Consider the following 13,371-nt stretch of genomic DNA (forward strand, 5'->3'; position numbering starts at 1 on the left):
AGCGGTGTTTTAGTCTGTCTCAAAGGTGTGGAGTAAGAAGTTATAGAGTCTAGGGCTTATGTTGGGATGAGGACCCAAATAGCTGTAGTACAGTAAGTTTGAGCTGCAAGTAGACCTGTTCTCTCAGGGATTTCAGACTTAAAAAAAAATACCAGTTTGCTAGAATTTCTGAGAGCCCAGCACAAACAAATGCAAGTCCATCTGAGAGAAGGAGAAGAAGTCCTAGGTTTCGGATATGCAAATTAAAACTGCTGTGTGAAGTCACTACAGAATATCTAAAATTAAAAGACTTGCAATATTGCATGTGGGCAAGGATGTGAAACATCTCAACTCTCACATTCCACTGGTGCTTGTTATATTTAAAAAAAAAAAAAGATGTACAAGAATTCTCATAACAGCAATATCTTTAATAACCAAACATAGGAAACAAGGGAAATGTCCCTCTACAATAGATGGATAAATAGACGGATATATTCACACCATGGAACACTATATAGCAGTGAAAATGAACAGCTCTTAAAAAAAATGAGACCACCTGGTGGTAGGACAGGAAGAAGGCAGTTTTGAAAAACCTCCGCTCATCAGAATGCCTGGGAGAGCTTCCACTCTGGCGGCAGCTCCCTGCTCTCTGCCCCTTTAGGTCCAGGTAGATACAGAGGTGCATGGGTGGCTGCAGCCCTGTCCTCTGCGGGCTCACTCTCCACACACCTAGTTGTTGGGGGAAGGAGTGGTGTTGTCAACCGGCAGCCCGGGGTCAAGGAACGCAGAGCACTGTCCTCGCGATGGCCATGCAGATAGCTAGGGCGACATTGCTCTCTCTCTCTCCCATAGGGCAGCTGATTTGGGATAAAATGCACCCATTCCACCGAGGCCGGTTTGGCTCAGCGGTAGAGCGTCGGTCTGTGGACTGAAGGGTCCCAGGTTCGATTCCGGTCAAGGGCATGCACATTGGTTGCGGGCACATCCCCGGTTGGGCGTGTGCAGGAGGCAGCTGGTCCATGTTTCTCTCTCATCGACTAGCTCTCTATCTCTCTCCCTTCCTCTCTGTAAAAAATCAATAAATTACATTTTTTTAAAAAATGCGCCCATTCCTGGTGCCTCCTCTCTGGCGGGCCAGGTCTGCTGGGACACCTATGCCCCACGGAGGCGCCCAGAGGAGGGGTCGGGGCCTAGAGAAGGTGTGTGTGTGTGTGTGTGTGTGTGTGTGTGTGTGTGTTGCGGGGAGAGGAGGCAGAGACCACACGGGGTGACAGCAGCGCCCCAGCACACACAGCCCACCACACCCTGGCTCCCCCGCCACCTCGTTCCCTTCCCGCCCTCCCAGGTGGCTGCGCTGCGCATCGGCGGCGGCGCGCGAGGGGGAGGAAGGGACTGGCATCAGGTTTAAAGACCAGAAACAAATGTCCCCCGACAATTTCATGCCTTTTTTTTTCTGGATTCAAAGGAGGGGAAGAGTGGTGCAGACAGACGCCGAGGGGCGACGAGAGGCGGCCGGATTCCTGGCCTGCCGGAGGCCGGGCGAGGAGGTTCCCTCCAGCCCGGGTGCGGACTCCGGGTGGGCGGGCGGGCGGGCGGACCGACGCTCCCAGCCCCGCAGCCCCCCAGCCCCGCAGCCCCGCAGCCCCGCATGACATCAGAGGCCGGGAGCGCGCAGAGCGCAGGCGCCGGCGGGGAGGGGGCGGGAGGGGAGCGAGCCGCGCGGCCGGGAGAGCGCCCCCCGCCCCGCGCTGTCCCCGCGCCCGCTCCGCCCGCGCCTCGCCGTCCGCTCCGCGCTCCGCGCCTCTCTCCCCGCAGCGAGCGCCACCCGCGACAGCCCAGCCCAGCCTTCCTCCTCCTCCAGCCCCTCCTCCTCCTCCTCCTCCTTCTCCTCCTCTTTCTTCGCCGCCGCCGGACACGCAGCCGCAGGCCGGGGCCGGGGCGCAGCTGGGGAGGCAGGGACGCGCGCAGCCAGCCCTTCCCCCTCCGGCTCCCGCACCGCCGGCCGCCTCCCCGCGCCCTCCTCCTCCTCCTCCTCTTCTCCCCGCCCGGCTCCTTCCTTCGCTTCTCCTCCTCCTCCTGCTCCTCCTCCTCCTTCTCTCCCGGCCCCGGCTGCCAGCACCATGTCCGCAGGGGGAGATTTTGGGAACCCGCTGAGAAAATTCAAGTTGGTGTTCCTGGGGGAGCAGAGCGGTAAGTGCCCCGCGTAGTCGTCTCCCGGCGCCAGAGCACCCACCCCTGCGGGACCCGGGCCCCGGCTGGGAGAGGCCCCTCCGCGCCCGGGTGGAGAGAGGGGAGGGATGGACGGTGGAGGTCGGGGCGGCTCGGGCGGGGCCGGGCAGAGGAGGGGACCAAGGATAGAAAACGGTGGGGCCAGAGATCGGGGTCACGGTGGAATCTGGGGTGGGGGCTCGGGGTGCGGGTGCGGGTGCAGGTGCAGGTGCAGGTGCGGGGCAGCGGGGCAGCGGGGCGGGAGGCCGGAGGGCGGAGGCTCCTGCGGGCGCCGGGCTCGCTGGCTCGCTGGCTGGCTCGCATTGCGGCAGCGGCTGCGGGCGACCGGCTCCCGGGCAGGTGGCGGGGCGCTGGCGGGGGTCGGGACGAGGACAGACGCCCCTCTTCGGGGGGGTGGGGGAAGAGGTGGGTCTGATGTCTGCCCACCCCCGCGCAATGCACCGGAGGGGTTCCCTGCGGACCCTGCGCCCGCAGCCCTGCGCCCAGGCCCAGAGGCAAAGGGCGGGGGCAAAACGGACACCTGCTTCCTCTCCAAGAAGCGCCTCTGGGCTGCAGGACGCCTACCTCTCCTAGTGAATGTCCCCTGGCTACTCCCCTGGACACAGAAGGTTCTAGACCCTCTGCCCTTCCCGGCATGCTTTAGCCTCTTTAGGGCCCAGGGGTCTGGGCGATGGATGGGTAGCAAGGATTCCCCAACGCGAAGTAGATTTGGGGGATGGTCCAGGGGTGCCCCTCACCCAGGGGCGGCGGTGAAGCCTGGCGCTGGACAGAGAAAGGAGCCGGCGACACGCCCTGCCCAGCTTCCCCGCACCCCTCCCTAGAGCGCCGGCAGCGGATCCTTCCCACCCCCACCTCCCAGCTCCCCGCCCTGCTTGGGGGAGGGGAGGTCACCGTGGCAGCCGGCCAGGGGCGGGGAGCGGGGGAGAGACGCGGCTTCCCTGCCGCAGGCAGCCTCCCTTGGGAAAAGCATCTTTGAAACCCAGGTGGGTCCCAAGGTGGGAAGGCCATCGAAGAGCAAGGGATTGAAGAGCAGGGACCTGCGAGACACCTGTAGGAAGGAGCGGTTCTCAGAACATCCCTCCCTCCGAAGGCCTCTCACCCTGGAGCTGCAGGCCCTGCCCAGCTCCTCCTGGAGGAGAAGGCAGCCCCTGGGGGCAGGACTCCCCGCTCTCGCTCTGCAGACCAGTCCAGTTCACCGGGTTTGGCGTCTTTCTGTGCCGAGGGCCAAGAGGCAGGCAACCTTGGGAGAACCCGGTGGGCTCAGGGAACCCTGTCCCTGTGGTGTGTGTACATGTGGGTGGTGGGGGTCCCATGGCCATCTCCTGTCTGCAGCCCCTTACCTGGGGTGGATGGAAAGCGGGGAGGGTATCAGGAGGTGATCAGGCCCTAGCCTGGGGAGGGGGCATTTCAGAGCAAGGTGAACTCGGCCAGCCAGCCAGCCCTGTGGCCTGGACTCGGAGTTTCTGATCTTAATAGATTTCCAGTTTCAGAGCTCACTGTTCCCCAGGCCTGGAGGGATTTCGGGGTCTCCCCACCCCAAGACTAGCCTCACTGGGAAGAGAACTCTGCAGGGAATTCCTCTCTTCAGCTCCCAGAGCAGATTTTGAGGGCGTCGCTGAGCCTCCATTTCTGTTTCTGTGGAATGGTTCCTGGAGGGCAATCCTCTTACTCCTTCCTGCATGTTTCCTTCAAACGGCCAGGACCTTGGAGGTTCTCAATAAACATTCGTTTATTCCAAGTCTGAACATGTCTTAGGAAAGGGCCGGGGCTTTGCTGAGGACACTGGTGAGTTTGAGTGAAAACTCAGGGCTCCCTCAGCATCCCTGATGGGCTGAGGCCCCTGCTGAGCCCTGCAGATCCCCCTTTTGCTGCTGAAATCACGGAAATTAGAGCTGCGCCTCAGAGATGGAGCCCCCGCCTCCCTGGCATGTGAGGTGGGCTGTCTGGGCTCCAGGGATGGGGAGGGCTTACCCAGAATCCCGTTGTGAGTTATTACCACTTCTCCTGCTCTCAGTCACTACCATGTCATTGGGGAAAGAAGATGACCTTGAGTTGAGGAAGCCCAGAATTGGGGAGTCTTCCTAAGGGAGGGTGAGGGGTGCCCCTTTCTGGTCAGGCTTGGGTGGGAATGCAGGGCTAGTTGATTGGGGGCAGGGTTTGTGGGTCCTTGGAACAGGGTCATTATGGATGTTAGTCTCTGCTCTCAGCGGGATTGGCTATTGGCCACTCTGGCCCCTCCTAGCAAGGAGTCCTGGGCTCTGAAAAGCTTCCTCCCACTTGGGTGGGTCATGAGTGGGTTACGGCAGATTTTACAGAGCTTTCAGGGTCCCTGAATTGGGCAGGGGAATGTGTATCTCTGAGTGGGTGGGACTGGGGAGTTGCCTCTGCAGCCACTGCTGCCATCTCACCTGCACCCAGTTTTGCCTGTGTTGGTCCTTTGTGCCAGCATCCCGTGGAGCCTCTGCAGTGGAGGGAGACCCTGATAGCCCTAACTCCTTGCCCCCACTCCCACCATCCTCAGCTCTCCCTTTTGCCCTGTGTAACCTCTGAGGTTCCCTCACCTAAGCCAAGACTTAGTCACCTCTGGGGCTTGCCTGTATGAGCTGAGTCCCCTGGGAAGGGGCCAGGGGAGGGATCTGGAGAGATGTGGTCGCTGGCTTCGTGTGCCTGGCAAGTGCGTGAGGACAGCTGGATTCCAACGAGGAGTGTCCAGCCTGGGGCCCGGTGATGAGAAGAGTCAATCTTCCAAAGATGCCAGGGACCTGGTTTGAGTGGGAAACCCTTGAAGAGCCACTCATGAGAGAACACCCTCAGCCCGTGAGAGAGCCCCTGTTCCCGGCAGCAGAATGACCTCTGTTATTCACTAGACCATGGAATACAGGCTGGCAGTGGGGAGGATTGTGGGGAGGGTGGCTGTGGACCCAGGAGAAGGGGTGTCCTTGCACTAGGAAGATTGCCATTCTGCTGGGACTTAGATGGCTCTCTGGGCCTGCTGGCCATGCCCCTGCCGATGGCAGTGGTGGGAGACAGCCGGAAGATGCACACCAGTCCAGACGGGGGCACTTGGTGGCAGCCGAGAAGACAGGCACAGGCAGGTGTCTGAGGAAGGAGCGTGGGTCTGGGGACACATGTTCCTCCTGAGTTCTGATGGCATTCTAAGGGGGCTGAGCTTCATTGCGGTGTGTAGCAAGGAGGAGGCGTGTGAATGTATCTCATGGGTTGTGGCCTCTTCTGAGCTTCCTTCCCTGACCCTCCTCCAGCAGCAGGAAGATTGATGGACACAGCAAGTTCCAGCCACTCACCCAGGCCGAGGCTGGCCGGCCAGCTCCTCCCTCTGGCCAGCCACCTCCCGCCCTGCCCCTGCCAGTGGTGCTGCTACCGGTGCCATCCACGTTGAGCACCGCCTGGGTGGTGGCCCTAGAGTTGTGCCGCCCTGTGACCCTGTGCGCAGCTGCCACCTGGCCCTTACGGCATTTGTTCATTCCCCCCTCTCTCCCTTCCCTGCCTCCCTCTTTGGCCCTTCCTCCTCCCATCACCCATTTGTTTATTTAATCACATCTTTGAGTGTCTCCCCGCCTCATGGAACTGATGGTCCACTAGGGAGTGCAGACAGTTGTGGGTATAATTACCGTAAAGGCCTGTGAGCGCCACCACAGCTGCTCTGGAAGCATATAGAGGAGACGCTTCTACAGGCTGGTGCTCCTTCAGGCCAAGTGCAGGGAGTAGTCCTCCAAGGGTCCCCTTCCCCCTCTTCCCTGCTGGGGAGAGAGAGTAGGGGGGGGAGGTTGGGGAGCAGGAGGACAAGGGTGACCCTCAAGTGTCTGGCTTGTTAGTACCTGGAAGGGCCTTTTCCTCCACTTTGGTCCCAGTCCTCCAGGGTACCGTATTTCCCGGCGTATAAGACGACTTTTGAACCGGAAAAAAAGCCTGCTCAGATTGGCCAGAGTCAGAGAGGCGGTCTATTAAAAAAAGAACTGGTGTGGCCTCGGAAGTGGGGGGTAGTCTTATACAGCGAATATAGGCCTAAACCTATGTTTTAACTGTAAAATTAGGGGGGGTCGTCTTATACACCGGAAAATACGCCTTCATTGGCTCCCCACTGTTCGGAGGGCCCATCCTCCCCAGCTTAGCCGAACCCTGCCCTCCTACCACCCACACCACCCACAACCACCCTTTGCTGGCCCGGTGGTTGTGCCTGAAACCCATACCAGAAGTTCTCTCTCCCCACTGACTCCCAGACTGGCTGGCTCCCCTGGGCACTCACCGTGTTTGTTTTTTCCTGAGGAATTTAAAAACAAAACAATCACACGCTGCTCTGTAACTTCTATGTTATTTCAGTTACTTGGGATTTAAAAAAAAAAAAAAAGTTTCTTTTTTTCCTAAGTACAAAAACCCTAACTGAATTTGAAGCCCCTTGAAGGGCAAAGTTCAGAAGGTTAAGGGGGCGAGGGTTTAGTTGTCAATCCTCCTCCCCACCTTTGGGAGGTTAACGACCTCAGTTCGGAAATGTTCGGAAATGATGAGGGGAACCTGCTGTGTGAGATTTGCTGCTGGCCCATCCACAGGTTAATGGCGAAGGGAGTCGCCTGGCTGGTGTGGCGTAGTGGTTGGGCATTGACCCATGAACCAGGAGGTCATGATTCCAGGACAGGGCACATGTCTGGTGTTTGTTCCCCATGAGGGGGCAAGCAGGAGGCAGCCAAACAGTGATTCTCATCGTTGATGTTTCTCTCTCTCCCTTTCCCTTCTTCTCTTTGAAATCAATTAAAAAAAAACACACACACAAAACATTTTAAAAAAATAAAATAAAAGGGAAGGGAATCAAGGCGGCTTTAAAACAGGCTTCTTCATCCTGACACCTGCTGCTTTCACAAGCCGGAAGATTCTTACCAGTGACACTTAAGAATCTTTCACAGACAATTAGATTGTTTATCTTGGTCATGCCCGGCTCACACAGTTCATCTCATTATCAGGGTGCCCCCTTCCCCACCACCATCTCTGAAGACTCATGAGGATGCAGTATGGCCACCAGAGGCGGGAAGGCAGGGATGCATCCAAGCTTGATGCCAGCAGAGCTCACTGTGAGCACTGGGGTCGATCACCAAACTGTCCTGCGCCTTAGGCTTCTCAGCCTTGCCTTCTCTCCTCCCAACAGTGTCTGGAATGAGAGAGGGAACCTTGGATGTTGAGAACAGACCAGAACCCTTGCTTCATTTGCTGAGAGAGGTGTGTGTGACGTGAGAGAGTCCGACACCAAGATGAGAATTCGCCTGTACTTGGTGTAAGAGGAAAGTTGCGCCTCAATGCTAATGAGAGATGACAGAACTAACCAGAAGAGAAAAAAAGAAATAGGTAGAACATGTTCTGATCGTGCTGATGTAATAGTCATTACCATCTTTTGCATGATCTGATGATCAGAATCACTTGCAGCACCCAAATGACAATGAATCCCATTAAAATAGGACAAAATAAAGTCATTGTCCTTTTGTGACATAGTACATTCCTAAATCAGCCATGAACACTTATCCTTGTATGCCAGCAGAGCTCACTGTGAGCACTGGGGTCGATCACCAAACTGTCCTGTGCCTTAGGCTTCTCAGCCTTGCCTTCTCTCCTCCCAGCCTCTCTCTCGTCCTCAGTGTCTGGAATGAGAGGGAACCACCAATGCCATGGAAACGCCTATCCTTGTAGGTGTTTCCCTGGCATTGCACACTCATCTGGGGCAGGCCTTTGGGGGGTCCCATCCCCACCCCATCTCTTCCACTCTGGCTGAATGAATGACCCACTGCATGTGCAGGACTGATGGTCTTAATGTAAATAATTTAGAAAACTTGTTGGACAGAACCATTGAGGAAGATGAGAAAAGGTTAGGTAGAATAGAAAATTCATAATCATCAGGGTGGACTGCTGACAAACTGCTGGGCATTTTCTCTACTGTCCATCACCTGTCATCCTATCCTAATTCTCACCAGAGAAGGGAAGATGGGAGAGGTTGCCAGGAGGAAGAACCAGCCATGCCCTGATATGGTAGGCCCTGGGCAGGGCTAGATTTATAACTTCTAAGATTTATTACTGTTTCTTGGGACATGAAGTTTCCAATTTCCTTTATTATTTTTATAATTTTTCCATTAAACTAAGTGAGGTCTTTAAAAAAAATAAATGTTCAATGTCACGAATACTTTATCAATTTAGTATTTTTTTTATTTTTTATTTTTTTTTTTAGTAGAAAAGCTTATTTATTCTGGGCTCTTGGTAACAAGACCAGTGGTGACTCAACCACGTGTTCTGGGACAGGTAGCACCTATTCCCAGGTGGTGACATACCCAAAGGACAGGCTGGGGTCCAAGAGGGTGCAGATTATACCTCGCCCATGACTAGGAAAGAGCCTTTAAGCTAAGGCTTCTTCCAGGAAATACAAAGAATGGCAGCCTAGAGCCCAAGCAGGTGCCTGGACAGAGGGGTGGGGAAGGGGGGCGGTAGGGTCTGGGATCGGGAGGGAGAGGGAGACCTCAGTATGTGCCTTCTGTGCTGGAGACCGCAGGTTTCTTCCAGCATTGTGGGTGATGGGCATGCTGCTTCCTGGGGTTTCCCCAGAGGAAGGGGCTTCCAGGATTGAGGTAACCAGCTCACCCAGCTTCCCCTGTGGCTGGAGAGGAGGTGAGGGTGAGTCACAGGGGCCATGAGCTGGCACTTTGTGCTGAAAGAAATGGGGAACTGGTGGAAGATCCTCGGCTGGGGAGTGGCTCAGTCACCTCTTCACGTGGGAAGGATTGTCATTTTAGGGCCTTGGAAGGAGGATGGATGGGAGGGCTTCTCACTGAGTCTGTCTGTCCTTCCTGACAAAATGGAGCCGACCCTCCTGGGTTCCCGTGTCCTTCCTCCAGTGAACCTCAGATGGCACTTAGGAACACTGCCCGCGGCTCTGCACGGGGCACCCTGCAATAGACCTGGGACTCACCCACGTTGCAGGTCGGGGGCAGAGGATCAGTGAGAGCTGGTCATGCCAGGGACTCCCTGCTAGCGTGGCAGGATTAGGAGTCAAACCCAGGGCACAAGGAGGAACACAGTGATTTATTGGGCCTCATGCCTCTAAAGCAGGCCCAGGCCAGGGTGTGGGGAAGATGGGACAGAGGACCACGGCAGCCTGATGGACTTGAGGTCACTTATAAATGCCTCTTAGGGAGTTCATCTGAGCTCTTAGCCAAGGAGGAGCCAGCAGATCACAGCATGGGGGTGGGCAGGAAGTCCTTTGATTCCCCCAGGCTGGTGAGGGGCACTGGAGCCCGAAGCCAGGAGGAAAGAGGGGGCGGGGGGTCTAGGAAGGAGGCTGAGTCTCCATGTGGGAGTCTGATGGAGCTGGACTTGTGGATTGCCTAGTAGGCACTCCATCCTTACACCGAATGAACTGCATAGAAGAAAGACACTCCCCAGGTTTCAGCTGAGAGCTAAGTACTGAAAAGGGAAGAACTAACCAAAGTAAGTGGTTGGCCTCCTCCTCCCCCCAGGCCTGGAGCAGCCAGGCCCCTGGAGACCCTGAATCTGGCCCCAGTCAGCCACCAGCCAGCTGTGTGGTTGGACAGGCCTGTCCCATCTCTGGCTTTCTCGATGGGTCCCCTGAGGCTGCTGGACTGAGTGACCACTCCAGCCAATGGATCTCTAACTCTTGCTCATAATTCAGTGCCATCTTAGAACATGATGCCAAGCCAGTAGCACGCCCATCCTGGAGAGATGGCCCTGCTGGCCAGAGGGGTTAGAAGGGCTGCAGGGATGAGAGTGTGGGGTCAAGGTGTCTGCCAGCTATTTTACCCCCTGGATCTTCTGCCAGCAGGCCCCCAGGGCGGGGTCCTCTCCAGCCTCTTCTCCTGGGAAGCAGTCTTGGTGCACCTCCCTGGGCCCAGCTCTCCCTCGGGTGACCTCAGGGTACTCTGGCTCATCCATCTGAGGATGTAGTTGGCCCATGTTGCCAGGCAACAGGGATGGGGCTGCCCTGCCCTTCCTGCTGGCAGGCATTTATTCTGTACAGAGGGGACCTATGATGAGGACAGAACATGTGACAGCTCCCAGGCTCTCCATCTCTGGGACACTTCCTTCTGCAGCCAGGTGGCAGGTGGTCAGCAGGGAGGGCTGGGACAGGGCCAGCACCTGGAGAGGTTTGCAGTGTTCCCACCAGGTGAGGCAACTTACCCCACCCCACTCCTGCTCCGACCCCATTTCTCACGGCTTCCTCCCCAGCTCCAGCTCCACTCCATCCCCCCCACCCCCACCCCCTGTCTGGATGCTGTTGAGACGGAACAGGCCCACTCTGTGCTCATTTTCCTCACCAGACACGGGGGTGCCTATTGCCTCGTTGGGGTTTCACGAGGACTGAATACTTCCCTGCGTGGCACGTGGTGAACGCTCAGGTGACAGGTAATTTTGTTAATGAAATAGTGATGGCAGTCCCCCTTTGTAGACGGGTGAGGGAAAGATGGGTAGGGCTGTGACGAGGTTTTGAGAATCACTGATCTGTCAGTTTTGTGTCGTGAGCTGCAAGGCGCACTTCCGTGTGATCTGACAGGTAGCGCTGCGAGTCCCATTTTATACGTGAAGACTCGGGGGCTCTGAGAGGTGAAGGCTTTTACATGGAGGGCAGGACCCAGAGTGCTTGCTGCTGAGCTGGGAAGGGCACCTGGGTCTCTGACTCCTGGTGGGTGTCTTCCCTGCTGCCCCTCCCAGCAGGAAGGGGGACAGGCTCACCCTGCCCTGCTGACCCCACGGCTGCTCACAGAAGAGCATCTCATGTTCACACTCTGGTAGCACGCCTCCCTCCTCCCTCCTTCCCCCAGCACAGCCCAGGTGGACTGCAGGGGCGGAGGCTTGGAGGCGCGATTAGAACAGCAGCTGGCGAGGTAAGCAGGTCCTAAGTCCCAGCCAGACAATGGTCAGTACCGAGCAAGGCTGTGGGCGGGGTCTGCTGGGGTTGTGAAGGAAGGCTTCACAGTGAACTGGACTTATGGGCAGACAAAAGTGGGCGTGGTAAGTAGAGGGCCAGGCTGTGTCAGGGCTGGAGGGTGTGAAGGGCTTGGGGGTTCCGGGGAATGGAGTGTGGTGCAAGGTGGCAGGACTGTGGCCTCGGCGGGCACAGCGTACAGCGTGGTGGGAGAAGGAGCTGAACTGGGACAAGTAGGCAAAGTCAGGCCCCAGAGAGCCTCGCTCCCATGTGCGGGAGTCAGGGTCTTCCCTCCAGGCAGGGAGGACCCACCAGGGTGTGGATTAAGGAGGGACATGATCAAGGATTAGAAGAAGAAGGCAGGGTGGGGTCCTATTGGAAACCCAAGATCCAGGCGACCTGAACCAGACAAGGCTGGGAACATTCTGAGGATAGAATGAGAGGAGGGCTCTGAGAGGGTAAGCCACGGCTCCTCCTCTGGCGGTGAAGTTCAGCCCCACTGGGGATGTCTGTCTTCCGGGTCCTTTTCTGGAGAGGGAGGAGCAGGAGCAGTGAAGGCTTGTAGAGGAGGAGCTTGGCTTGTCCCTGCAAGGTCACACCATCCTCAGAGGTACCAGAACCGGCCACCCTGAGCTCCTCTGTCCTTCCTGCCTCCACAAGGCCCTGGGTTCCCTGACTGCTGTTGTCCTGCCAAGGGGGTGCCCAGGACGCTGGCAGCCCTCCCACACTCTCCCCTTCTGCCACCTGCCCAGGGCAGAATGGACTACCCGGTGAGGAGCAGGCTATTAGATATCTGTGCTCCCCAGCCCTCTGGCCATTGGGTCTGTGTGCTCCCTCTGCCCATGGTCATTGGGTGTGGATGCTTCTCTGATCCCTCTGGTGACTGAGTGTGAGAACTCCCTCCACCCTCTGGCCATCAGGGCGGGTGTGTGAGCTCCCCTAGCCCTTTGTGCAGCTTCCCATCACTGCCCCCCTTGCTAGGCTCCTCTTCCAGGGACACTTGACTTGCTTTCTTTCTTTCTTTTTTAAATAAATTTTTATTGATTTTTTTTACAGAGAGGAAGGGAGAGAGATAGAGAGTTAGAAACATCGATGAGAGAGAGTCATCGATCAGCTGCCTCCTGCACAACCCCCACTGGGGATGTGCATGCAACCAAGGTACATGCCCTTGACCGGATTCGAACCTAGGACCCTTTAGTCCTCAGGCAGACGCTCTATCCACTGAGCCAAACCTTTTTCGGCTTGACTCGCTGTCTTTGCTCTCTGCCAGGGATTCCCTGCTCTTCTCTCCCAGCTTCCCAGCAAGCTCAGAGGTCCCTCAGGACTCGAGGGAGGCAGTGATGTGTAAGGGAGAGCACCTTGGAGACAGAAAACCAACCTTAAACTGGATGCACAAAAAGCGGAAGGGCAAGAGCCCTGGAGCCAGAGTGCAAGTGGGGCTGCCATCCCGAACCCGGCCCTAGCCCAGAGCAGGCAGCCTGTTCAGGCCAGTTGCTGCCATTCCCTGCCTCCAGGCCAGCTCACGGTCTGTTCTCAAGGCCTGAAACCCCAGGCTCCAAAGCCCTGGTGACCTCTGCTCCTTGCTCCTCCTGCCTTCTGTCCAGTCAGGGCCTGAGGAGGTTACTGAGCACCACCTGCACTCCTTTGCCAGGGGAATATCCTATTGTGCATCATCAGTGATCACAGCACGTTTCAGTCACCACCCATGGCCCTTTGCACAGTGCCAGAGTAATTGTCTGTGGGGTCAGGGTGGGTAAGGAGAGCTGTCCCCTCGGCTGGGTGCTCAGGAAGGGTGTCTCCCTGCCAGGAGCACTGGCCTGGAAGCTGGCCACAAGCAGCTCGGTTCAGCTTTGACCTATGGGAACACCCACTGGTCCTCCATGGCTAAGGTGACCAGATGTCCCGTTTTGACAGGACAGTCTGACTTTTAACTATTTGTCCCACGTCCCACAGCATAAAAAAAAAAAAAAAAAAAAAAAAAGTCCAAAAGATTTAAAAGAATCTTTCCAAAAATCGGGACTTTTTAAAAACGCCGCCGGACACGGGACAAATTGTGAAAAATTAGGACTGTCCCGCCAAAAGCGGGCCATCTGGTCACCTTACCCATGGCCCCTACCCCTGAGGCAGAGGCAGAACCAAAAAAACCATTCCTGGTTCAGGACTGGAGAGTTGCCCCTCTGGGGGTGGCTAATTCTGAGAGAGGCAGAGAACATGTTCTGTCCTGACCTGTTGCT

At 56.8% G+C, this 13,371-nt stretch overlaps 1 protein-coding gene across 1 annotated transcript in view; it reads left to right on the forward strand.

Annotated features, from left to right (window-relative positions):
* The first annotated feature begins 1,672 nt into the window (after positions 1-1,672).
* Positions 1,673-13,371, forward strand: part of RAB6B (RAB6B, member RAS oncogene family) — a 47,291-nt gene continuing 35,592 nt past the window's right edge. Inside the window, exon 1 of the mRNA XM_084902156.1 lies at positions 1,673-2,169. Within this exon, the coding sequence (XP_084758282.1) occupies positions 2,100-2,169 (70 nt within the window). The 5' untranslated portion in view covers positions 1,673-2,099. The remainder of the gene's footprint in view (positions 2,170-13,371) is intronic.

The sequence above is a fragment of the Pipistrellus hanaki genome, assembly GCF_964339955.1.
Source record: "Pipistrellus hanaki genome assembly, chromosome: 13".
NCBI lineage: Eukaryota > Metazoa > Chordata > Mammalia > Chiroptera > Vespertilionidae > Pipistrellus > Pipistrellus hanaki.